The 26,031-nt window shown below is 31.7% G+C and overlaps 4 protein-coding genes across 8 annotated transcripts; 1 reads left to right on the plus strand and 3 right to left on the minus strand.

Moving 5' to 3' along the window:
* Nucleotides 1-1,017: 1,017 nt before the first annotated feature.
* LOC110610528 (ER membrane protein complex subunit 7 homolog) lies at nt 1,018-4,461 on the minus strand. Its single transcript, XM_021750487.2, has 7 exons — nt 4,229-4,461; nt 3,990-4,033; nt 2,458-2,566; nt 2,209-2,272; nt 2,009-2,125; nt 1,819-1,927; nt 1,018-1,380 (listed from the first exon to the last, which is right to left on the minus strand). Exons 1-7 carry the CDS (start codon nt 4,321-4,323, stop codon nt 1,292-1,294), a joined length of 627 nt encoding a protein of 208 aa, XP_021606179.1. The 5' UTR covers nt 4,324-4,461; the 3' UTR covers nt 1,018-1,291.
* A 1,213-nt stretch (nt 4,462-5,674) lies between these two features.
* On the minus strand, nt 5,675-10,855 carry LOC110610372 (uncharacterized vacuolar membrane protein YML018C). Of its 2 annotated transcripts, XM_043955502.1 has the most exons (9): nt 10,374-10,432; nt 10,001-10,060; nt 9,671-9,929; nt 8,026-8,243; nt 7,733-7,803; nt 7,498-7,599; nt 6,979-7,096; nt 6,752-6,887; nt 5,675-5,986 (listed from the first exon to the last, which is right to left on the minus strand). In XM_043955502.1, exons 3-9 carry the CDS (start codon nt 9,908-9,910, stop codon nt 5,924-5,926), a joined length of 948 nt encoding a protein of 315 aa, XP_043811437.1. In that variant the 5' UTR covers nt 9,911-9,929; nt 10,001-10,060; nt 10,374-10,432; the 3' UTR covers nt 5,675-5,923. The 2 variants fall into 2 exon arrangements, with proteins under 2 accessions (XP_043811437.1, XP_021605963.1); XM_021750271.2 differs by having other exon boundaries at nt 9,671-10,060; nt 10,374-10,855.
* Nucleotides 10,856-15,486: 4,631 nt separating this feature from the next.
* LOC110610294 (bifunctional purple acid phosphatase 26) lies at nt 15,487-19,213 on the plus strand. 3 transcript variants are annotated; one of them, XM_021750155.2, is made up of 10 exons: nt 15,487-15,639; nt 15,749-15,950; nt 16,042-16,242; nt 16,324-16,435; nt 16,662-16,888; nt 17,032-17,170; nt 17,343-17,563; nt 17,831-17,952; nt 18,079-18,240; nt 18,837-19,213. In XM_021750155.2, the coding sequence occupies exons 2-10, from the start codon at nt 15,783-15,785 to the stop codon at nt 18,892-18,894; spliced, it is 1,410 nt and encodes a 469-aa protein (XP_021605847.1). In that variant the 5' UTR covers nt 15,487-15,639; nt 15,749-15,782; the 3' UTR covers nt 18,895-19,213. The 3 variants fall into 3 exon arrangements, 2 of the variants coding, with proteins under 2 accessions (XP_021605847.1, XP_021605846.1); XM_021750154.2 differs by having other exon boundaries at nt 15,494-15,639; nt 15,736-15,950; XR_006350308.1 differs by lacking the exon at nt 17,343-17,563 and having other exon boundaries at nt 15,494-15,639; nt 15,736-15,950.
* A 276-nt stretch (nt 19,214-19,489) lies between these two features.
* LOC110610296 (synaptotagmin-4) lies at nt 19,490-23,400 on the minus strand. 2 transcript variants are annotated; one of them, XM_043955512.1, is made up of 13 exons: nt 23,011-23,400; nt 22,810-22,914; nt 22,683-22,733; nt 22,480-22,600; nt 22,179-22,306; nt 21,837-21,938; nt 21,617-21,691; nt 21,231-21,310; nt 20,969-21,119; nt 20,512-20,742; nt 20,121-20,402; nt 19,939-20,052; nt 19,490-19,846 (listed from the first exon to the last, which is right to left on the minus strand). In XM_043955512.1, exons 1-13 carry the CDS (start codon nt 23,113-23,115, stop codon nt 19,715-19,717), a joined length of 1,677 nt encoding a protein of 558 aa, XP_043811447.1. In that variant the 5' UTR covers nt 23,116-23,400; the 3' UTR covers nt 19,490-19,714. The 2 variants fall into 2 exon arrangements, with proteins under 2 accessions (XP_043811447.1, XP_043811448.1); XM_043955513.1 differs by lacking the exon at nt 21,837-21,938.
* Between the last annotated feature and the right edge of the window lie 2,631 nt (nt 23,401-26,031).

A 26,031-nucleotide genomic window follows, 5' to 3' on the forward strand; every position in this document is an offset into this window, starting at 1 on the left:
CGGCTCATAAGTTCAGCCTACGACTATAATTAATAACCCTTTAAACAGTTAAAAGAAGGTATTTAGTAAATATTTAAAAAATAATTTATAGCTACTTTAATAAAAAGATGTTTATTAAATTATTCTTAAAAAATGTTTATTAAATGCATTCATTATTCGCTTTACAATTAAACTTGTCTAGCTTTTTTTTTTTTTTTAATTTAGCCTGTACTATTCTTCTAAGATTTATTAATTATGATTTTTTCATAAAATTATTTATTCAACAAACAAATTATTTGAAATCATCAAACATAATAGATAAGTATGAATAAATATCATAACTAATAAGTAAAATAGTTATGATATTTACTTGTATATGATAAAAAATAAAAATGTATAAAAATAATTATATTTTTTACATTTTTTAATTTTATATGTATATTATATGATAATGAATGTTTTTGTCTGTTTTAGTAATATATGTATTTTTTAGTGGATGGGGTAGGAGTCAAACCCGAATAGCCGGATTACTTCTATGTCTTTGCTAACCCATCTCCTGATATATATTGTTAGTTATTTTGCGTAGCTTTTATTATATACTTAAAATAAATTAACTGTAATAATCTATGGTTATTCTCAACTGATTATTACTACTCATTAAAATTGAACTAGATCAAAAACTAAATTTAGAAGTTATGCCGGACAATATGATCTATTTCAATGTAAATAGTTCATTTTCAACCACGAGGGTTTCTCACAAATTTCAGCATTATTTCTCAACTGGATTCCCAGAAAGAAGTCACCCAAACGTCTATGCAAGGACCAATTTTAGCGTTCAATAGTTCACCACACTTCGCATCATTCATTTCCAGGCATGCAAACTGGGAATAAGCTCCTTCCAAGGCCCATAGGCACAGGCATTAACCATTTCTTGGTTCAATTAGAGTAACTTTGAGCTCTACTATAAGCCTGGAACTCGGGAATTGAACTAGTGTGTATGTGTGCAAGCAAACAAAGAGAAAGGGGGGAGGGGGGAGGAGAGAGCAAACAAAATAATGATACTAAGAATATAAAATTTGGGACACAATCTTAAAATCAAGAATCAAAATAACGGGTAATATCTCCGCTAAGCTAATCAGGAACATTGTTAATAACACAGCCTTCGAGAGTATAATAAACAAATTGTTGAAAGTATGATAAGCAAGAGTCGATAATTGTGCATGAATGTTCTGCTGAATACCAATAACGCCTCTCTATCACAATGCTGCTTTTCAGCTCCTGACATCGTGTGGATGAGCCTGATTTGATCAATTTATCTCTGTGCTCCTGGTATTAAGTTTGCTAGGGAGGGAACCCCTTGTTGCCTCATTTCTTCTTGTGCTCGCCTAATTTCCTCAGGATCTATTGCAGTACACAATGGAGTAATATGAAAAATAATTGCAACAGCAAGTCATCAACTAAAAACTAATTCATCACAGAACTTAAAAATCAATGAAGCTAAACTAAAAAATAAAATAAATGGATGGCAATGCATGTGAAAAGGGATAGCAAATAATGTTTTAGTCAAAACCTTGAATTATGACAAACTACAAGACTTTTCACGGCGTTATAGGAATAATTGTGCCAAACTTGTGATTACTGAATGCATGTCAACAAAAATCATGTTGATATGCTGGTCCAAGTAATGCATTATTAAAGCATGATTTAATCTCTGAAATGCTCATTAGGACAAATTTATTTCTAAAAGCCAAATCAGAAACTCAAGCCATGTAAATCTCCGGCAATTCCTCAAAGCCATGTCTGAAACATATTAATTATGAATCAAGTATGGTACTTTACCCATGTTCTCCACTAATTTGGGCATTACGAACATAACCACCAGCATAAATCCCATCATAAGACCCATTGGACTTTTGACAACCGACATTATGGAGAAGGGTTCCCTAATCTGTAACAACACAATGAGAAAATAGATAAATATTGAAAACTAGTCAACCAGTAAGATAGAAATGAGATATAGAAGATCAACCTCATAATACTGTTCATCTCTCAGCGGCTCTAATACCAACTCACTTAGACCTCTCCTGTTCTCTGTCAATGCTGCCTGAATCTTGCCTTGGAATCTGGCACTAACGTCAACTCGGACCTAAGCATTTAAAGAAAATTCAATAAAGGGAAATTTCACATGATTGTTCAATGTTACCATCATTTTAAAGATTGAAATCTTACTGGAGAAAAGAAATAGCCTACTGCAGCCACTTCAATCAAATGAGTCCCTGCTGGCACATTATTGCTTTTAGCATATGCGTCAAGGAATCAAGACATCTCCCAGAAAAGTTTACTTGTATTCCCTTAATAACATAATATTGAAGTCTATATTTAAATCTAGTTACAAGTGAAAAAAACAGTTGGAAGAATTCCCAAAATGGCTGCAACAAGAATAATTGCAGATAATATGCACATAAGAAATTAGGATACAATGAAAAATATCCATCAGGCCTTAGAGAAGTGATGCCTTGGCCACCGTTAAGTATAACTTTGACATTGGATAGTTTTCCAGGAAGACCAAAACCTTTTGCATCCATGCCTGCCCAATAAATTCATCAATAATCTAACTGAAGCAGAAAGGAAGCAAATCAGAAAGATAAACAGCAAGCAAGATGAAGGGTAACCATAATTGTAGGCAAAGTAAACCTCGAATCAAGATTTTGAATTTGAAATAATTGCCTAATCACTGTATCTCTATCAAGATTTCAAAATCTGTGGTGGAAGCAGTGTGAAAATACTGCACCAGACACCATTGAGCTGGTATTGATTGCTCAAACCATGAGTCAAATTCGTAGCCATTGGTTATAAAAGCTAACTTGACAACTAACACTGTGTTATATATTATTTTAATATATACACTTAGCAGGGACTAGGCTTAGTTGTTATTGCTGTATACACTCAGCAGGGCAGACTAGACTTCCCTTTGTCAAGATTTCAAAATCTGTGGTGGAAGCAGTGTGAAAAACTGCACCAGACCCCATTGAGCTGGTATTGATTGCTCAAACCATGAGTCAAATTCGTAGCCATTGGTTATAAAAGCTAACTTGACAACTAACACTGTGCTATAGATTATTTTAATATATACACTTAGCAGGGACTAGGCTTAGTTGTTATTGCTGTATACACTCAGCAGGGCAGACTAGGCTTCCCTTTGTCAAGGATCTAAGGACTTCCGCTCCAAACACTTTCTCGTTAGGTAAGATGCTCCCTTCATCAAATTCTTCATTAAGATTGAATTGACATGCAGCAGGAACAGACCATACAACTCTTGGAAATCACCTCATTTTTGCAAAATGAAAAGTTGAGATCCAGTAAGTCCAGCATCCTTGCTGAAATAGAATCCAGGTTTTATTTGACAAAACAGGTAATATTTTCTAGGTAACCATGTTTCATCTAGTTTGGCATTCACATTGAAAATCTGCAGTCAACTCTAGCCACTATAGAAGTGCCACAAGAACTGACGTTTGGTATTACAAAATGCAACTATGCCTAAATCCCAATCTAATACCAGCTATATGTCTCATTTTACTCCCTTCTACTGGATATAGAGCTTCATCTAGAAAGTCATAGAGAAAGAAAAAAGCATTAGTATCAGAGCCCCAATCCAGAAAATTAACCAATAAACTTGCTGAAATGTGGAACACTTCACTTAAAATAGAGGCCATTAAATTCCATTATATAATTAACTTAAGTTCTAGATGAACTTTAGAAATACGATCAATGCGAGCAGCACAAGCCATTTAAATCAGTTCCATCTTTAATTCAGCACTATTCAAGCTATAGCACCAGCAGGACTTAGAACTTGAATTCCACACCAGCATTAATCCTCGTTTGGGTAATAACATGTCAAATTTGAAAATGAGCATTCTAAATCCTTAAACACTAATAGAATGAATGAATCATCTCAAGCTCAACAAATACCTGACCAAAACTCAAAAACAAAACCCTATATTAACAGGTACCTGTAATCTTCACTCGACCATTAATGGTGTAACCATCGCCAGACCTAGACAAAAAGAACAATCAACTTAATTAGCAACAAACAAGTTGTGAAAGTCGAAACCCTAGAGCTCATTGTGAGCAAAGAACAAATAAACAGAGTTCCTGAAAAGACCTAACTTTAACTACTAGTAAAATCTTCATATTCAATATCAATCTCCTGCGGGTTAGCTTTCAGTATGCATTACAGATATAACCGTACCCGGACGAAATAGCGAGAGCCGGAGCGAGGAGAGAAAGGCAAAATTGAATGTAAAAAATGAGAAGAACCGATTGCGATCTGAAGATGGAAGCCATAACAGTTGAATCTAGCAGAGATTTAAGAGAGCTTCAACCCTTCAACGGGCGTTGATAACTAAATTTTTAGCGACCGTTACTGTTTATTTTTGACAAATTACACATACATATGAGGTCTGAGGACTGAACTATAGCTGATCATAGACTGCTCGTCACAGCCAGCTATGCTCGGATTTGAGATTAGAAAGAAATTAAAATTAATTTACTTTAATTTAATTTTAATTTATCAAAATCGATTTTAAACTAAAGAAAAAATAATTAATTAATTTTATTCATATTAGAACTGAGTTTAAATTATTCAATTATTCAAATTGTCAAGATTAAAATTGAATTGAAATAAAAATTAAATTATAATTGAGAAAACCTTACTATTTTTAATTTGAAATAACTAATTTCAACTCAAAGTAAATATTCATAACCATTTATTATAATTAAAATTAATCATATAAATTAAATTAAATTAAATTAATCTCATTTTCAAAATCTGAGAGAAAATAAAATTTTTCAAAGTGTGTAAACTTAATCTCTTTATCTTTTATTTTATTTATTTATTAATAATATATAACTGTTATTATATTATAATATATTATTACATATCCCTTTCATACAAACTTATATATACAAACATATTTGTTTATTCATTCTAATCAAACAGCCATTTAATTTTTTTTTTTACACGCATACGTATAGAACTGTGATATACCTCCTAATCCATCACACAAGCAAGAGTCTTTTGAACTTTGAATTTGTTTTTTTTCAAAAGTCCTGTCCGAGCGTCAGTTATCACCCATTATATCATATAAATTAAATCATTAAAATTAAAATTCTCTGGTTTTAGCTTTTAATGGAGATTTTTATAATTGCGAACTTTGAACATTATCTATTGTTATTTCCCTTGGAACAACTTAGAATACATTTAAAACCATTGATTTATAAAATTGATATTATATTTTGAATGAATAAATAAATAAAGTCTTGATTTTTTTGAATTATTTATTTATTTAAAATTTAAATAAAATTTTAAGAACATGTCAAGCATTAAAATTTTGTTTGTAGCATCACCTATTAAATGACCATCAATTAAAGAGTAATGTTGAATGGTTTATAGTCGAAAAATTTTAACTTATAATAATATAATTATTATTTTGAATTATTATTTTTAACAAAAAAAACTCTTTAAATCAACAATTAAAATCTGAAATTTGACTCTCAATCACTTACCTAAACATAATATTGATTAAAAATCATCATTCATTTTTGCTATTCCCATGGCCACAAACCTAGCAAAATCCACATCAAATCATCAATTTAAAAATATATTTACAAAGTCCAGAAATAAATTTTAAAAAAAAATAAGAAACTTTTTTTTTCTTTAACCAAGATCATTTATTACAACAAGGGCTCCACTCACAAACCTGACCCAACCAAACCAGAATACAGTCCTCTACCGTCTATTTGCACATTCTATTACAATTGCATCATCATTTCTCAGGAAATAACCATAACAGCCCCCCATATTCAGGAAGTAACTTCCAAGTCAAGATCTGTGGAAATAGGTCCCATAAAGAATTGAACTTACGCCAAGGAATTTGGCTAAATGCTATAATCCCAATTTTCTTGAGAACCAATCAGAAAGATTAGCTATTACAAATCCTGCAAAAACCTGCAAGCACCACCACCAAAGCCATCAGATTGGTAGGATTACTTGGATTTTAATATCAAGACAACACTAAAACGCTTTGTTTATTGGTAGAATGCAATGCAGTAACATGCTTGCTATATTTTAAAATAATTAGGGAGTGCATTTGATCAGTTTGTTTTTTCGATTTAAATCGCAAACTGCTTTGCCCTGATTTTGATGGGAATGGAAATTTGAGTATTGGAATTAAAACATTAACACTTTCTATTGTTCTCAACTTCTCATCAGAGAAGATCTTGGAGGAACAAAGTACAGTAATGCCTTTTCATAGTTATATTCATCACACAGGAAATTCAAAAGGGAAAAATATAAAAAAGTATCCCATAATTTCATCAGTTTTTCACTTCAGAGTTTTTCGCTTCAGAGTTTGTGATTCAATTTGTATCAAAATAATACTTTGTGATATGATTTCTATTCAGCATCTCCTGATGGCATCTGAAAATTATTGTTGTTTGCTAACTGTATTACTACGAGGTACTACTTTGAGACAAGTTGAACCAAAGCGAAAAACCGACGAAATCACATAATAGTTTTTCATACTTCCCTCAATTTATAAAACAAAATAGTGTTCCTCATGGAAATAAAACTTCAGTTGTTCCTTAAATTAAGGAGAATGGATCCCATGTGCCGTGAGAAAGAGCATGACCTCCAGGAGAAATAAAAGTTTATAATTTTTTCAAAATGTTAGCAGATTCTTCAATCAGATGCATTTTTAAAACAATACATTACCTGACCAGAGCCAAGAATGTAAATTGCTGAATAATGACGACCATGAATCACCATATCAGCCACCATAGCAAGAGGAATGGTGAGTGACATACCCAAGGTAGCCACCAATGGAGTTGTCCATACAACACATAATGCCCTGAAGAGAGTAGAGAAAAATTTTAAATCTGCCGAACGAGAAAATGCATGCGAATGAAGCAATAACAAGAAAAGGGAATGGTTAAACTTACCAAAAGTAATCAGACAGAACGCTTCCAATAAAGCTATTCGCAAGAACAACTTCATCCATTTTAGCAGAATGAGGAATTGAAAACTTCGGTTCTATTCCCAAAGCAGTCAATGGCCAAACTGAGAAAGAAATCAGAAAATGATGATTCAGTTCTCAGCCAAGACAGTCTCATATATAATTATCACCTTAACAACTTCTGAGTTTGGAAGACAAACGATTCCTGTCCCAGCCAAGATACGGCCAGGTAACTTAAAACTGAATTGGAAATTATCAGCAACTAACAGAATGAAATGGAAATGAATCAAAACCACACATTTCTCGGACAAAAGATCGCTTTAAAAACAATAATATCTAGGCTTTCATGGTCTAAATAACAAGTTTCCCACTAGTGGAACAATTTCTTGATAAAAGAATATCAAATTCCTAAAATTTCAACCTCACCACAGAGGATACAACCATGATTCCATCCATTGAGACTTTACCCAGTCAACAGAAAAATTGAACAATTAACATCTCTTACCAAGCCACCACAGAGCTACAAGCGTGAACAGTCCTATGTATCCAAACAACTTTTGCACATCAACCCTTTCTCCTTCTTCACCAGCAAACTTTTTAAGGAGCACTGCAGCAATAATTGTAAAATGAAATACAACACTCTGCAAGAATAATATTACAACAATGACTACATAAAAAAGCAAGTAATAACCATTGGACCAATAGCCAAAGAGAACTTGAAAGGGTTTACGGTGATCAACCTGTAAATAGTCCATATGACACAGCTGAAAGAAGGCCAAAAAGATCCCCCACAATTGAGCGTTTCCCATTGCTGAACACAAAGTACCAGCAGTCAATGCCCAAAAATGCATTACAGAGAGCAAACTGACCAAATAATAGCAGCTCAAATAATACATAGGTCAAAATTTGAAAGCTGTGTTCTGCACAACATGTAACTATATATACATGTTCATTAAACAGAATATTGACAGCTTTTTAGGTCAGAGACATAAACAATATTACGATGTAAGCAACAAGGATCGAGCAGACTTACATAGAAGCACTTAATTGAGACTCATCTGTAGCCCAAGTTTTTCCCAAAGTAGTCATGGCAACACCTGCCATGCTTACAAGGACAGCTACTACTTTAGCTGCATTTAAAGTATCTTGGCCCAGAAATACACCAATAAAAAGTGTAAAAAGTCCTGATGTTGATGACAAAACTGTTGTGCTTGCAACACTTGTTCGTGCAAGTGCAGCATTTGATAAATACTGCCCAACACAGAAAAGCATAGTCAAGACCACCTTCGTTTCCTTAATCCTGAAGGTATTAATTGAAAGACTAATGTAAAACAAGGAGATAGGATCCAAGAAACAATTTTCATCCTTTAAGCAAAAGTATGATAATGTAACAAATAAGTCATGTAACAGTACAATAATGGAGTGCACCATTATAAACATGTAAAAATTTATACCGTGTGAAGTCAATGACAAATTACAAGTGCACAATCAAGGAAAACATTCTTATGATTTTTTTCATATAATTCCATGAAGGGCTGATGTGTTCTCAATGACACTAAAAGTAGTAATGATGGCTACCTACTTCACAATTTCAAACCCCATGTCCCAATGTTCAAGTTATCTATCTCACAATGTACTAAATACCCACATTATTAACCTAGGGGACCTAGTTGATAGCCAACAATGCACTAAATCCCAACATGGTTCATGTGGGGATGGATATACAGAGACAGCTTATGTAATTCAAAAACTGACAAAATCCTCAGTCTGTTCAACCTGCAAACCTATTTGGAGCCAGACAATGCAAATTTATACACACAAGAGAAAAACTGCATCACTGATTACGAAACAATACCAAACCGTCTCATGAGAGTACTTCTGTTCATGCATAAGGTCTAGGAAACCACCCTGACAACTCATAAGCACATGCAAGGACATAGGTGCACGGATTGCTAGAGTAGCTTTATCAGCAACACAAACACAAACACAACAACGAATAAGACTCGATCCCAATTCCCAGACTAATTGGGGTCAGCTATATAGAGATTTAAGCTCTCTCTTATTAGATCTCCCTTCAACAAGTTCTTCAAATTATACACCATAGGCTCCTCACATGGCAGAAACCACAACAAAGGGAAAAGCTTTGGCCACTGGGTAAGATTTCCCTGTCAATCATCTTGAGACAGGATCCATAATTCATGAACTTAACATAGTCATATCTAGTTTTATCAATTATCACATTACTAGGCATTCTAACTTAATATCTGCATTTCTAACACAATGATCTTGTGGGTATATTGTACCAGAAATACCCAACTACTATCGTAGAACATAACTGGCTTGGCCATAGTTGTATAGAACTTATTTTTCACTTTCTCAAGAATCCTACAATGGCAATTCTATAGTATTTGTATTAACAAACCAGCAAAAAGTTACCTTTACATGTATATACCACATTTAGCAACATGTGAAGAGCATCCGATATGTGCAAAGGAATGATTGGTTGAAGGACATAAAAATTTCTAGTATCAACACTGTGATACAGATGCACATTGATTATGGAGGGGGAAAATTTTTTGAACATACATTCTGACAAAGAGGAATTTCCTTGACTAGTGAATGGAAGTAATTGATCTTAAAGAATCATAGATGGAAAAACTAGCACTGAATAAACAAACCTCAGTTATAAACCAGATCGGGGCAATATAAAAACCATAGATGGCAATTTCTCTAGGTGTAAGCTCTTTGTCATGTTTCAACACACTTAAGTCATCTTTGTGTCTAGTAATCAAAGGCTTTCCCTCTACTTGAGATGAAATTTCTGCTTCACTGTCTTTTCTGGTCAAACTTGCGGGAACTTCAATTTCAAAAATTTTCAGGCTTAAAGGAGAGTTTAACCCATCAGAAGACTCATTCATGCTTCCTGCACCTTTTCCACTTTTAGAAGAACGATGCTTTAGTATCTTACATATCCAGTCTTTAAGAAATGCTATTGGGAGGTAAACTACCATTAGAGAAGCTCCAAGATATGTCACTGCAAATGGCTGCTTGTAATCTGTAAAGATACCCTGTAAAGATTTGGCAGTCAGATTTAAGATGTAAAAATTCCCCATTACATAACTCATACGGCCATAATGCCCTTGAATTGTTAAGAATAAAACAATATATATTTCCTTAAGAATTCCAAGGCAGTATAAACTGCTTATATCTGCAACTGGGTACATACCAATTGCAGCAAATAGTAGTAACTAAAATCAATAATCCATCATCAGTTGAAAATTATCACATAAACACATGCATAAAAAATCTAATTCACCACAAATATGAGCAAATATGTAATTCAAATTAACAAAGTTCAAAAGAAAATCTTTTGAAACCTACCTGGGTAACTTCTGCAGAGGTTACCCATATAATAACAACAGCAGCTATCAAGAACAACCCAGCTTTATATCTCCAGCTCATAGCAAATTACAGGAAAAAACCCAAGTAGAAAATGGGCAGAAACTAAAGAGATCTACGAGTTTTTCCCAGATCTCTGAAACCCAGTTTATGATTTGTTAGCGGTCAGCGGCAGAAAGAAACTTGAGATCTCATAGCTGGAAGTGACGTATGCTTCAATGCGCCAACAAATAAATGAGATAATAAACGTACAAATGGTGTGAGCGACAAGAATCGAAAAGGAGGAATTCTTGCAAAAGAGAAAAACCAAGACGAAAATGGCAGAGGAAGAAAGAAAGAGGATTAATGGAATTATAGAAGGGAAGGTGGAACGGAGCTCTTAGTGTTAGTATTTAGTTTTGGTGGTTTATTAGTTAATTTAATTTAATTACACCCTTTTTCTCTGCTACGCATCTCCAATACTAAATCCCACGATTCAACCAAACATCAAGTATTTTCCCAAAAGAAAAGGAAAGAAAAGGAAAGGAAAAAAAAAAAAAAAAAAGCCTGACGTGAAGGGCATTTATTATTGTTTTATTAAAATAAAATTCATTTCTCATAATTTTTATCGTTTTACTTTCTCACAAAAATTAAGAAAAATAATTTTTTATTAATTTTTTAATTATATTTACTTTTAATGTGAAATAAAAATATTAAATTTCATTAAATAATAAAATTATTTTTAATATATATAATTTTAATTAAATATTAATAAATGATTTAAATTTTTATTTGACAAAAATAATTAATAATTAATTATATAGAAAAAATATAAATTAAATAAGTTATAATAGTGAATTTATATGTTAATTATAATATATATGGAGAAAATAGATAATATTTTAAAATAAATAAAAATGTGGATACAAATTATAAAATGGAATGAATATATTTTATCATGTAATTATTTTTTAATTTATTAAATTTTACTAAATTAGAAATAAAATAATAAAAATAATTATCACAAATTTAATAACTAATTATATATTTATTATTTATCAAAAAAAATTCAACATTTAAGAATTTTTATATTTATATGCTATTACTTAAAATTTTAGATAACAAAAGATTTTTTTACATTTACTTCACTTTTAATTATTAGTTTCGATCCAAGCAATATTGACTATTATTTTTAAATTTATTAAATAAAAACATTTAAATATTTATGATAATTTATATTTATATTCAAAATTTTAAATTTTAAATAATAAAATGAAATTTTTTAATTTATTATGATTATGAAGAAAATTAAATTGAATATAGAAAGTTAACAATGAATTACAATATAGTCCCTGAAGTCTTACATTAATAAAATATAAAATCCTTTAGCTTAAACTTTATATTAAACGTAAATTTATTTTTTTAGTATTAAATATATTATATTAAATAAATATTTATTTTATAATTAAAGGTTTATACTAACATTATAAATTATGTTCTTATTTTTAATATATAAAAAATTATAATTCATATCAATAATATTAAATAAAATATATCAATGATATATAATAAAATGAAATATTATTTATTTTAGTCTATAATTTTTTATATATTTTAATTTTTTATTAATTTACATGTATATCAAATTGAAAATATAAGTAAATAAGGAATTAAAAAAAAGTGATTGTTGAAATAAAAAATATATAATTAAGAATTATTTTATTAGTTAAATAAAACTTTAAAATTATATTATAATTTCCCGTTTATATTTAATTTAATCATTTTGATTATAATATTGATACATTAAAAATATTTTATTTTATTATATAAAATTAAAAATTTAGATATAAATATAAATTAATATTTAAATTTTTTATCTAATATATTTTAAAATAATAATTCACATGATGTGATAGATTAATTAAGACTAAGGATGTAATAGTTTTTTAGAATTTGTACCGTCCATTAAAATTTTCCTTTTCATGTGTAAAGTTGCTTGGTTTTATTTAAATAAAATCAAATTATAATTTAATAATAATGATATTAAATTAAGAGTTAATGGTAAAAAAAATTTGTATTTTTTATTTTATTACAATTATTTTCAATATTTTTTTTAATTAAAATTTGATATTTTAAAGTTGTTTTAATTATATTTTATACAGTTAAAAAATTAATCAAATTATCAAACGTCATATAATCGTGAGCAAAATTTAGAATTAATTATAAAAATTATATATTTTATTTTTATTGTACTTTTAAATTATATTTTTATTTTTTAATTAAATTTTATTTTTTAATGTATAACTAAATGCACTTTACTGTTTTTTTATAATTAAAATTTTATAAAATTATTGAATTATTTTACTATTATTATTAGTATTCAAATTTCCTTTTAAATTTTATTAATAATTTTATAAAATAATAATTTATTTTGATTTTATTTTAACTAAAATTATTATCAACTAATTTTTATTAAATATGTTTAATGTACTTACTATTTAGTATTACTTTTAATATTATCTTTAAAAAAATAATTTAGTACATAAATATAACTGACATATAGTCTAAATTATCACAGTATAGTATTTGCAGTAATAAATTTTATATTTTTTAATTCACATTTAATCATTATTAAATTATCATTAAAATTAATTTTTTAATATAGATTAAATAAAAATATATTATAAATAAATTACTATATTGAAAAAGTAATAAATAAATTGTAATGTATAAAAAAAGTTTATTTTTATAAAGTAGAGGAAATATCACGTATGAAACTTGTGTCTGGAGGAACCTCTAAATTCTTTAGCTTATAAGGGTAAATTATTATAAATTCTTTGAGTTTTTATAAAATTAGTTAATTTATCTTTAGAATATTTTGTAAAATTTAATTTTTTAATCATTTTATTAAAAAAATCATTAATTACCTTAAATTATTTATATTATTTAATTTATAAAAACTTAATTATATGTATATTTAATCATTATAATTTTAAATATTAATATTATTTAGTCCTAATCAATATTAAAATAAATTAACTAATAATTTTTTTTAACAAAAATTAAACGATTTAATTTTATAAAATAAATAAATACTTTAATTGAATAATTTTGAAATATGAATAAATTTCATAAAAACTCATAAATATATTTTTAATTTTAGGGTTTAATACGTAGTTTATATTTTTTTTTAAATGAAAATTAGAAATTGAGTCAGTAAAATTTGAAATCTCTTATACGTATTTAGATGTATTTATCATCAGATTAAATTTATACGTACGAGTTAATTTATATTTAATTTGTTAATTTTTTTATTTTAATAATAATATTTTATTTATAAAAAAAAGCACAAACCTCACTCAATTTATATAAGGAAACTTGAGATTATGACAGAAAATGGGAGCTGGATTTAGAAAATGGACTGCTCTAAGCTGGAATAAAATTTTATAAGGAACTAAAATGATATAAAATTAGTATTATTTTCCTTTACTTGCCAATTCATTGTCAATTGCAGCATTGACAACTTGCAGAATACTGTTGCTCTAATTAAACAATAAGCCAACCATGTGGGAAGATGAAAGGATAAATTACCAAATCTGGAAAACTAAAAAATAAAAAAGAAGAAGTTAAACTTCCACAAAATTGAAGAAGTTGGCATTTATTTAAGTATTTTTATTCTAGCTTTTCATTGGTTTAAAGGGAATGTTGACCAATAAAATATAGGAATGAATTAATTAATTAATACTAGAATATTCTTCCTTCCCAAATAATAAAGAGACAAAAGAATCAATTTCAACACGTGTTTTATAAATTAAATTTTTTATTTTATAAATTTGAATTGTTTCAGTTTGATTTTATTTCTATTAAAAAAAATTAAAAAAATCAAATCGAATCGATTAATAATAATAATATTTTTTTAATAGAGAAATTAAATTATAAAAATAAAATATTTATTAAAAATCAAAATCAATCAAACTGAATCGAATCGAATTGAATTAGATCGGTTCAATTCGATTTAATTTTTGACTAAAATCAATTCGATTCGATTTTCATAAATACTAAAATTTTAATTTTTAGTTTATTCAGTTTTGTTCGATTTTGAATCGAACCGATAAATATTCACCCCTATCTATATTCGATAAAATTTACTTTTAATCGAGATTCATGGAAGATGATTTATTTTTAAAAATTATATTAATATTTTAAAAATATATTAACTAAATCTATTTAGAGTTAAGAATTTCATAAAATTAAAATTTAATTAATTTAATTAATTTAATTTATAAAATTTTTAGGATTTTATAAAAATTTGTTTGAATTTTTTTTAAATAAATCAACAAACTAAGTATTTAGTGCAAATTATGAAGAAACTTATAATATTTGCTTTCAGTTGATTAGTTCTATTGCTTGTTTATGCAAGAAGAAGCGGAAAAGAAAAATAAAGGAAAGATCTTTAATATACAACAAGATGAAGGTCTTTTTCACATACTTTTTATTGACATTCATTCACTCACACGTGAGTATGTAAAAAATCGGACGGAGACATTTATAAATTCAAAATTGCAACATATTAATACTTAATTCTTCTAATGAAATAGCTTTTTTTTTTTTGTAAAAATAAAATAATTTTAATTTTGAAGAAGAAGGAAAATGAATGAGATTATTGAGGGTAAAATTAAAATTTAAAAATTATCACTCATATTTTATTTATTTTTAATAAAAAAAATGAAAGAACTTAGTTATTAATGTTTTGATTATATAAAAATATTTTAGTATATTGTTTAGTTTGTTAATAATGGTAATAAAATTAAATAGTAAATATTTTTTAAAAAATATATTTTTAATTTATGGATTTATTTAATATGACGTGCGATTAGGAGCCGGCTAAATTTCGCTTGAAGTCCTAGGCGAAACGTCCATGTTCTAACATGGTTGTTGTGGTCAATACGCCGTCGGTTTCGCGCAATAAACTCACAAGTTTTCCAAAATCGAACAGCTTTACCACGCGGCAAAAATTATTTGGATTATAAGAAACGGCGCCGTTAACAATTAGGGCGTTATTTGAGAAATGAAACATCCGGCTCCGTTAACGTTACCGTTTCCGTTCCGTTTCCGCGGGCTAGTTAGTAGTTACCGAAAGGAACTACTCAACTAACCATTCGCTGCAATCTCACTCGTTACGAAAAGTCGCAGTCTTTAACGGTCAAGGATCCGCACAGTGTCATTTCAAGCCTTGCCCTCCTCTCTCCAGACTCGAAATTTGATTCAGGTAAACTTTCTCTCCGTAGATTGCTTTGATTCTACCTCAAATTGAAAGTTGATTATGAAATGCCCAAGTAAAATTTTAAAGATTTGTACAAATTAGTGTTTGTTTTCAGCGATAAAATCAATCCTTGTATCCTTTGAAGAGCAATGCCATTGTTTCAATTCCTACTTGTAGTAGTTTTGGTATTGAATTCCCTGGAAAATGGGAGTGCGGGAATCACCAGTACTTATATCCGTACCGAATGGCCATCTACTGATATTCCTCTTGACAATCAAGTATTTGAAATTCCCAAAGGCCATAATGCCCCTCAGCAGGTTTTCTTTTTCCCCCTTTTGATAGTTAACTATTTTGGCTTGGAAATCTCTGCTTTTGCTTTTTATCTAATTTGTTTTGTTGGTGATTTAGGTGCATATCACTCAAGGGGACTATGATGGTAAGGCTGTGATTATCTCTTGGGTTACAGCTGATGAACCGTGTTGTAGTAATGTGAAATATGGTTTACTGGACAACAAATATGAGTTCAGTGCTCAGGGCATTGTAACCAACTACACCTTTTCCGGCTATAAGTCTGGCTATATTCATCACTGTCTTGTTGATGGCCTTGAGGTAGATGTTAATTGTTATTATTTTTTTGCTTTTAATTGTCATAGTATTGGAATCTTAAACTGTTAAATCCTTGTCTTTTAGTATGACACAAAGTATTATTACAAGATTGGAGAGGGTGATTCTTCTCGTGAATTTTGGTTTCAAACACCTCCGAAGATAGATCCGGATGCTCCCTACACTTTTGGTATTATTGGTGAGATATTTTTTTTCTTTTATTTTTCCTTAATATCATCTTTTGAAGAGTGTCATTTAAATCTGTTTTTCGCTTAATATGAGTTGTCCTTCTTCTTTGAGGGATGATGTTCCTTCAGATCTTTTCTTGAAACTGAATAATGTGTTGAAAGAGCCTGTTTTGTTAGTTGAAAACCATGGTTATCTTCATAATGTTCTTATTCTCAGTTGGTTTCTGAATATTTTAGGTGATTTGGGTCAAACATATAATTCTCTTTCCACTCTGGAGCATTACATGCAGAGTGGAGGACAGACTGTCTTATTTGTTGGGGATCTCTCATATGCTGATAGATATCAACATAATGATGTTGGTATTAGGTGGGATTCATGGGGCCGATTTGTTGAGCCTAGTGCTGCATATCAACCATGGATTTGGTCTGCTGGGAATCATGAGATAGAGTACATGCCAGAGATGGTACTTCAGATTTCTTTTCTGTTATCCTCTGCTCTTCCAGTTGATCTATACTTTTTTCCTCTTATAGTTCAATCAAATATTTTATGTAATGCAAATCATTGTGTGTCATCATCTGTTACCTCATGCACTTGTCCTTTTTCCAGGGGGAGGTCCTTCCATTTAAATCATATCTTCATAGATTTCCTACTCCTCATACTGCCTCAAGAAGCACCAATCCTCTTTGGTATGCTGTACGGCGAGCATCTGCTCACATCATTGTCCTCTCCAGCTATTCTTCTTATGGTAATTGAAATCCTGTTTTGGTTGCAAGTATCTTCTCTGCTACTGGATATTAATGATATTTATCTGCACAAAATTTGCAGAATTCTTAGTTTGGTTCACCTTTTGATTATTTGTTATTATAAATCATCTTTCTTTGTGGATTTCAAAAATTTGCTAAAAATTTTTAAACCAGCAAAATATACTCCCCAGTGGAGATGGCTTAGAGAAGAGTTGACAAGGGTAGACAGGGACAAGACACCTTGGCTTATTGTTCTCATGCACGCACCAATCTACAATAGTAATTTAGCCCACTACATGGAAGGTGAAAGTATGCGTACTGTGTTTGAGAGCTGGTTTGTCCGCTTCAAAGTTGACCTCATTTTTGCTGGCCATGTCCATGCCTATGAAAGATCAGTATGTATATCTCAAAATCCCACGTCGTCTGTTTCATCAATGGAGCACTTTCATTGATGATAACATTTCATTACATGTTATAGGACGAGACCATTCTTTAAGCACATATCTGGAGATTGCAAAACATTGCTTAGTTTCTTGCATTTCTTTCTGTCTCTCTCTTGATTTGACTTATGAGTTAAAGAAAGCCTTATTCTCATCCTGCTGTTCTGAAATTTATTGGCAAGCCTTTGCTTTATCTCATAAAAGAGTGATGCTAATTTGCAGTATCGCATCTCAAACATATACTATAATGTGTCAAGCGGTGACCAATATCCTGTACCTGACAAATCAGCACCAGTGTATATAACTGTTGGAGATGGTGGAAATCAGGAAGGTCTTGCTGGAAGGTCAGACAAATCCTTAATATTCAAAATTTTAATATTCATTTACCTTCTTCTGTGAAATGGGATCCCAGTACTCTATGTGATGTTTGCTAAAGCACTTTATCTGCCATGTTTACCTTTGGTTATTAGGTTTTGGGATCCACAACCAGAGTATTCTGCCTTCCGTGAGGCCAGTTATGGTCATTCTACCTTGGAGATCAAGAATAGAACGCATGCATTCTACCACTGGAACCGAAATGATGATGGCAAAAATGTACCAACTGATTCAGTAATATTCAACAACCAATACTGGTAAGTATGATCTTTTTGCCCCACTCCTTCATATTCTCAGTGCTCATCTCCTTAGCAATTGATTGTGCCTGTCAGTAGGGTATCAGGATCTTTAAATGTTCTGTTAAGAAATGCTACAGAACTGCTAGACAAGGATTGTCTTTGTATAAATTGACTACATTAACAAAATATCAGCGGAAAATTCTGCATGTTGTTTACAAGCGATTATTCACTGCTCCTGGAGCACATGCTCCTTCTCTCAGAGTATGTGGGAACTACTTTCCTTAATCTACCACTTGGAGTTGTGAAAGCATAAGAATTTAACCTTGCACCTCTCACCTGTACCTCATTTTCTTGGATTTTCCTAGATTTTTGGCTTTGGTTTTTCTGTTTCCCTTCCTTGCATAATTCAATTATCAGTTCATTAACCCTCCATTTGGCGTGATTCATTTTTCAGAAAAAAATTCAAATGAATTCTTGTAAAATCATACATGATTTCTTTTCCTTTGGAAATGAAAATTTGTAAGTTAAAAAGAAATGAATTTAATTCCAAACAAAAAAAATTGATTCCAAGCAAAGGTATATGATTCTCAGAACTAAAGTGGATTGTCATGTAGGGGAAGCAATCCGCACAGAAGGAGACATCTTAAGGCTGGTGGACATGCTGGTTCCTGAAAATAATTGAACCGAAAGCTGATTGATGCTTTGCACATACTGGGAATACTGAATATTTTGCAATCTTGATATTCACCAATTCATTTAAGAGAGATTGGAAGGTGCAGCCGACTTGTACAGTTCATTTGCAGAAAACATTTTAGCTATCTGCGAGCTGCAGGAAACACCTATCATGGTTTTCCAATCTACAGCCTCTTCGCATAGCATAGAAAAGAACGTTGAAACCTTGCATAACTTGTCAGTATTATATTGTTGGTTTTATAATTTGCACGCTATTGTACTTGATAGTAATAATACATCATATTTCTATTTTAAGCAATGCCTTCTTAATAATAATAACGATAATTATTATTATATACCTTAAAAAAATTTATTATAATCACTAATTAATCTGTTTCTTTAAACTTTCTAGGGAGCTTTCATGTTGCTGATAATAAGATACAATTCATTGCTGTCATATTCTTTCACTTTTTCAGTTTCTGCAGCCACTTTTCTAACACCTGAACCACTTCATATTCCAAATTCCTAATGAAGAGAAAAAAAAAATATTAGAAAGCATGTCACTGTACAAAGGCATCTCAAGAGACTGCTGTCAAGATGGTATTCAAGATTCGACATGCACTTCAAAAACTTGTTTTCTATGCTGCTCTCTTTTTAATACTTTCACTTATAAAGTAAAACTATGATTTTATACAGAAGATAAGGATCACTTGAGATTCTTTTTTCTTATTTCTTCAAATTTTACAGCTACACAAACATCGAAATCTCATTGTTTGGCCTTCTTGTGTGCAGAGAGAAGAACAATGTTTCCTTTATCTAATTATATCTGTGGTTTCCACTTGAGATGCAAAACTAGCTTTCCTGATTTAGCACCATCTAGTGGAAAACTCTCTTGAACTTGGCCTTCTGACACAACTCTGGTGAGTGTCATGAGGCAACTTCCAATTTTTTCCTGAAACATTTGCAAACGCCATTGATATCAATACAACTGAAGTTTCCTAAAGCAATTTGAAGTATTAAGGGCAATAATCTTTTGAAAATCACCTTTCCAAAAGTGTCATGGTCCCAGACTTCCGCAATTAGCATGTCATGCAATGCATCCTCTATTAAAAAGTCAAATGTTTGATTCCAAACAGGATTGAGGTTCTCATATATAACCTGATAAAACAGAATGCTACCATTGAAGGTTTGGTCACTAATATAAAATGATATCATTTAAATCTTACCTTAGTCTTGACTTTCTTATCAGATTTTTTCATCTTAAGGACAACAAAAGGATCAGCCTTTCCCATCAAGTCCACTACCGGCAAGTTTTCTGCAGCTACCACGATAACTGTTAGCACTCCTCGTGTGCTAACAGCTTTCTGAGAAGTTGATATTGTAGGAGCATTATCATTTGCTTCATTAGTTCCAGCCTTAATACCCTTGTCTAACTCAATATCAGGACTAAAAGCACTTTTAGATCTGCTCTTGGTGCCGTATGGACAGTACAGGAGCTCCAAGTGCACCTAAAGCCAAGAAGAAAGAAAAAACTTGATTTGCAATTTCATGATGATAAGGCTTTTGAACTTGATAAATGCTAAAACGCAATGAAGAAGATCAAATTTAACTTCTCACCCGTCCCCTATTTTTAGTGTCTCTCTGAATCTCCAAATCCTTGACTAGTTTCAACCACACATCCTTCACTTTTCCAGGTTCAAGTTGCCTTAGTGCCACTTGAGCACAACCAATGAGCTCAGCAGCCTGAACTCCTTCATCGTCAAAAATCCTTATTGTCAAGTGTTGAGTTAAGGGATCTTCAACTGGGAACTCAAAGTGTTCATTCCAGACGGGATTCAGTTGGTTATCCTGAAGAGTTTAGTTATAAAAATAATCGGTGCAGTATCTCACTACAATGTATATAGCCGTAGCTATTATGGAAAGTATGGAAAGTGATTATGCATAATGAAAAAGCAAGTCATTACAGTACTATGGCTATAGAGAGTCACTATACCCAGCAAAACTTTCAATTGGTTATTACTGATCCAACAGAAGAAGGCAAAACCATGCACAGCATAAGAGTAAGTTGTCTTACAATTGTTTTGCTGGTTTTCATTCTATCACGTAGTGGACGTACAAACAAGACAGCAAAAGGATCGGATTTCCCAATAACATCTTTATTGGTTAACTCCTTGGCTTGAACTAGCTTCACCTCTAATGTTCCAACAGGCTTCACCTCCAGATCACTAGTGATGATTTATAATCCCAGATAGCATCAGAAAAATATAAAACTTTTGCTTCTCAGTACAAATCACCAAGTAATGTTGGGAAATGAATTTAGGCTATACAATAAATACCTGTAATCCCCAGGTACTATTGCTACAATTTTCCGGACTGGCCACATTATAGAATCTTCAATGGCATCCCGTATTGTTTCCTGGACAAAATAACAAGAGAGTATCATTAGACCTAGAAATCGTTGGTGCTTGTTGTGTTCTTATTAGGGAAAGAAATATAAACTTGAAATTTATGTTTTTTGCTCCGATTTCATAGCCCTTTAGACTATTCCAGTGCCACTGAAATCGGTGAAAACGAGATTTTAGTAAAGTATCTTGACAATAACTTATGCAGAAATACGCTTTGATTATCTGTTGATCTGAAATGGAGAAAAGTGAATTTTCATAAGAGATGCATATAGGCACAGTAAAGAGAAAAACCAGGAAACAAAGGTTTGTTCTCGCACCTCAATTGCATCAGAAATCCCAGGGATTGCCGATAACTCACCCCCAATAACTTTAAGAGTAAAATCCAGCTTTTTCTGTTGGAAGAAGCAGAATAAAATACATAACATCTGAATTTAGTAGATTTCAGTGTGTATGCAAATGAAAAGAGAGCCCATGTATATAACTGATGTTACCTTCACAAGATTTAGGAAAGGTAAGAACAAGAAGATAACAACTCACCTTTTGTCTCAAGGAATAAGAAATAGCTCCAAAACCAGGAAATTCTTCAACCAACGGTTTGAAGATTAACCTAAAAACCCCAGTGAATGCAATATTTTTTACCTAGATGAAGATAAAACAGGGGAGAAAATGATAAGGAAGATCTTATACATCTGGAATTACATGGAAAGCTTTTGTCATTGCCATGAGAGTAGATAGAACAAGTAATCAAAACTGGGAAATTTTATTTTTCACAAAAATGAAAAAAAGAAAAGAGGAATAAAGGTTCAACCGAATTACCCACTTAAAGATAATATTTGAAGATAGTCTAGGCTAAGTGGTATTCAAAGATAATAATTTTACCTGTATGGGAAGTGCCACACCAACTCTAGTATTGATATCAAGTACAATATTTGGATTGCCATCCCACTGCATCTCCATTTCCATGGTGACACTCCCAGGTTCTCCACCTTCCTCAAGAATGGAAATTCCTAGAGAACATTAACAACTTGTTTCTGTCATTAATCAAGTACAATATTTGATGCTCTCTTTCTCACACAGACAACAATATTAAATTTCATGCTTTCTGTGAATCACAAAGTTAATTAAGTGATTAAATTATGTATTTGTCAGCAAAATTTGCAGTCCTTAATCAAAGACTAACCTGTAAATTGTGGAGCCACAGTGCCAAGGGTCAATTTGGAAAACTTGAGAGATGATAATATAGCAGGTCTATATTGTTCAAGAATTGGCTCAACACTACTTCTTATCACCTCTGATGCTGCCTATCTCATTTCATAAAACCCAAGAATTATTGCATCATCATGGAAAAGGAGAAGAAAAGGAAAGAAGCAAAATAAAATATACCTCGTCAACATATGGCCAAATCTTTTCAAGTTGGAGATTAAGCCAAGTTACCTGCAAAATGTTCGACAAAATGTTAGATCCTGAACTTGGTTCTTGGATGAAGAGAGAAGCATTAATTTTAACTCAACTTTTGGCTCTGTGAAAAAACGACCCATGAAGGATAGAACTCTGCAGGCAGAAGTTTCCTTGAATCTTCCACTGTCATCCTCGCAAATGCAGCCACTGTATAGGCCTAATATAATCCAAAATCCTAAAATAAGAAGATGAATCTTGAAAATGAACAAACCCAATACAGAAACAGAGCATCTGAACAAATCCAAAGTGTTACCAATTTAGAGCGACGCGAGGAACGGAGATTCTGATAACGAGCGTATGCTACGATCATCCCAATTCCGATTGACATTCCAATGATCATCCCACTAAAGAAAGACATTTTCTGATACTATGAAGAAAAAAATAATCATAAAAAAAAAAAATCTACGTCTTTGTCTTTCTTCCTGTACTTCCTTCCCTCTGCTGCTCTTCTCTGCAACAGGAAATTCAAGTTTCCATTGGAATATGGCTTAACAATGTGAGAACGTTTCAGAGAGATAAGAGGGATGAATTGGATCAGGATTTTTTTTTTTTTTTTTGAAATAATTGGATCAGGAAGTTAGTTAAGAAGGGTGAGCATTTACGTGTGAGTATAAAGGGATTATGAAGTTTGTGGGTGTGATTAGCAAAAGTTTTCAAATCTGAAAAAAATTAATTTTTCTCATGTTTATCTCTCTTGATTTTGTAAAATATATCTCATATATTTTACTAATAAATTAAATTCCATTAATTTATTTAAGTAATTTTATATTGTCAAATTTAGAAGTTTTGAGCGTAACTCTTTCTTTTTTTATTCTTAAAATAAAAATTTAACTTATATACTGATAATTACTGATAAAATGAAATTTACTTTGCAAAAAAAAAAAAAAAGTATTTAAGAAACTCTCCTAATTATAACTAGAAATGACCTAGATTAAGAGAAACCAGAATATGTGGGTTTTAAATGGGAATTTTGAAACAATAGGGGTAAGAATGTGAGGTGGGGATTGTAAATAAGCATTTTTAGCCAACTGTAATACCTGTCATCATGTCCCGTATAGGTACCGTTGGTTAGTCGGTGACAGACTTGGCGGCGTTTGAACGTTAATTGTTATGCCTCTTACGTGGCCGTATAAAATCTAGCCTTGTTCAGAGGAGGTACACGTGGAGTGGTTTAATTACGTTGACCCCACAAAACATTAAATTTGGAATTTTCCATAGAATAATACGAAATATTAAATAAATTATCGAGGGCTTTAAAGTAATTTATATTTACTTAATTAAACTATATAATATGTAAGTTTATAAAGAAAATGTCGTTCATGATTCTCTCCAATGTGACGGTTGGATAAACGATGCTCTGTTTTGAAGTATACCTTTTCAAATTATAGTTGTAATTTTAAAATAATTTTTGTTGAATAAATATTTTTCTATATATTTATCGTATATTAACTATATAATTAAAAATAAATATTTTTAATGATTTAAATCAAATCAATCCCTTGAAAAATTATTTTAAATCTAACTGTTAAAAATTATTTTAAAAGTATTTTAATGGAATAAAGTTTGATATTTTTTTATTTTGATATAGAATTCAAAATAGACGGCTTATAGAAGATGTCTACAAGAGAGATAAATACAAATTCAGGTTGAATCATGAGCTAGGAGTCAAGTAGTTGGTGGTTTACAGGCCTAGACATAGAGAAACATCGCGAGATTGGAGGAGAGACAGAGCTCCAAGCAGTCTCTTTCTCTTGTAGTCTTTAAGAGACTAGAGCCAAACTAATAGTACCATTGACATCCTTGAAATACTATCTCCTAGCTAAACCTCAAACCTTTCTTGCAAACAATGATATCTTCTCTATTGATTCTTCTTCCATTTTTCTTCTTTCCATTCTTCTTCTTATTATCATCTTCTTTCCTTCCTTGTTTTTTCCATTATTGAAAGAGCATATATCACTATGAAAGGCTATCACCATTGAAGGAACGATCACCATGAAAGATTTTATGATTGTTGATGGTGACCAAAAACAAATTCGTCCAAAAGTACAGTGCTGCATGAGTGTAAATATTCATTTTTTAGATGTCAAAATAGTTGCATCATTGGTTCAAAAACCTTTTTGAATTTTGTAGCTCTTTAGGCACTTGCTATTAAGAGTCTAAACTACAAGCATTCTATTACATGATAAATAAAAATATTTACTCTAGAATAATTGAGAAGGTTGGATGACCATTCCAGAAATCAAACTACCATTTAGATGACCAGTCCAGAAGATCAAGTCAGACAATCATTCCAAATATTGCAAGTTGACTTAGTTTTGTTCCTTTTCACTCACAATCTAGTGTTCTTTATCCCCTTTCATAAGTTCTCACATATGATCATATCTCTTCCTCCCATAAGCACTCCATCATGTCTACTTCAATTGTAATCGAACTAAGAACATATACACAGGCAGTTAAACTTGATTGTTGAAGAGAATCTACTTCAAGGTGTGCTTCGCAAGCTTGTTGAATCTTGGCCTTCAATTCAGCAGAGTCTTTGTACTCCTGGAGGTGCTCCTCACAAGCCAGCTGGACCCTATCTTCCGCAGATCTGGCATCCTTCAGCAGGGTGGAACACCTTTCCTCCAAAGCACTGACCTCTTAGTGGAGTTGTTGTTGTTGAAGGTGAGACTCCTCCGCTGCCAAGGCCATGCCTTTTAGAATCTCGGCATGCTTATTGAGCTCCTGCTGAAGGACAATGACACGGGCCAAAGCCTCGTGGCGCTGAGCTCTTGCCTCGTCGTATTGAGCCCGAGCCTCATCACGTTGAGCCCGGGCCTCATCAAGCTAAGCCCGGGCCTCATCACGCTAAGCTCGGGCCTCATCCCGCTGACGACAGGACTCCTCTAAAGAAGACAATTGCGCCAAAGCCTCGTCTCGTCGAGACTCTGCCATAGAGGCCCGCTTGGAAGCCCTGCCGACCTCCTCCCGCATCTCCCCTAGGCGCTTGGTGAGGTCCTCAATTTGATTTTTGAGGTCAATTATATGTCCACGAGCCTCACCAGTGGTCACGATGTTCTCCTTACGGCGGACTTCATCAACAAGTTGGTCCATCGAGCTTTGGAGGGATTGATTCCGAGCATTGATCTCCATATATATGCCCAGCGCTTGACAGAAAAGAGGCACAAACAAAGAGTGAGAAGACAAGGAAAATAAAATATGCCTAAATAAGACAACTCACCATGAGGAGCATCTCTCTTAAACTGTCCCCCAGGTCCATCCGGGACCGCAAGCG

Source organism: Manihot esculenta, chromosome 3, assembly GCF_001659605.2.
Source record: "Manihot esculenta cultivar AM560-2 chromosome 3, M.esculenta_v8, whole genome shotgun sequence".
NCBI lineage: Eukaryota > Viridiplantae > Streptophyta > Magnoliopsida > Malpighiales > Euphorbiaceae > Manihot > Manihot esculenta.

Coding starts and splice junctions, on each gene's coding strand:
- LOC110610296 (XM_043955512.1), bottom strand. CDS start 23,115: ATGTCTTTCTTTAGTGGGATGATCATTGGAATGTCAATCGGAATTGGG. Junction 22,601..22,682: donor TTTGGCCATATGTTGACGAG/GTATATTTTATT, acceptor GAAATGAGATAG/GCAGCATCAGAGGTGATAAG. Junction 19,847..19,938: donor ACCATGACACTTTTGGAAAG/GTGATTTTCAAA, acceptor CAAATGTTTCAG/GAAAAAATTGGAAGTTGCCT.
- LOC110610372 (XM_021750271.2), bottom strand. CDS start 10,454: ATGAGCTGGAGATATAAAGCTGGGTTGTTCTTGATAGCTGCTGTTGTT. Junction 10,061..10,373: donor CCTCTGCAGAAGTTACCCAG/GTAGGTTTCAAA, acceptor AAATCTTTACAG/GGTATCTTTACAGATTACAA. Junction 5,987..6,751: donor ACATTCTTGGCTCTGGTCAG/GTAATGTATTGT, acceptor TGGTGCTTGCAG/GTTTTTGCAGGATTTGTAAT.
- LOC110610528 (XM_021750487.2), bottom strand. CDS start 4,323: ATGGCTTCCATCTTCAGATCGCAATCGGTTCTTCTCATTTTTTACATT. Junction 4,034..4,228: donor GCTCTCGCTATTTCGTCCGG/GTACGGTTATAT, acceptor CTTTTTGTCTAG/GTCTGGCGATGGTTACACCA. Junction 2,567..3,989: donor TGGTCGAGTGAAGATTACAG/GTACCTGTTAAT, acceptor TTTATTGGGCAG/GCATGGATGCAAAAGGTTTT.
- LOC110610294 (XM_021750155.2), top strand. CDS start 15,783: ATGCCATTGTTTCAATTCCTACTTGTAGTAGTTTTGGTATTGAATTCC. Junction 16,889..17,031: donor TAGAGTACATGCCAGAGATG/GTACTTCAGATT, acceptor TCCTTTTTCCAG/GGGGAGGTCCTTCCATTTAA. Junction 17,171..17,342: donor CTCCAGCTATTCTTCTTATG/GTAATTGAAATC, acceptor TTTTTAAACCAG/CAAAATATACTCCCCAGTGG.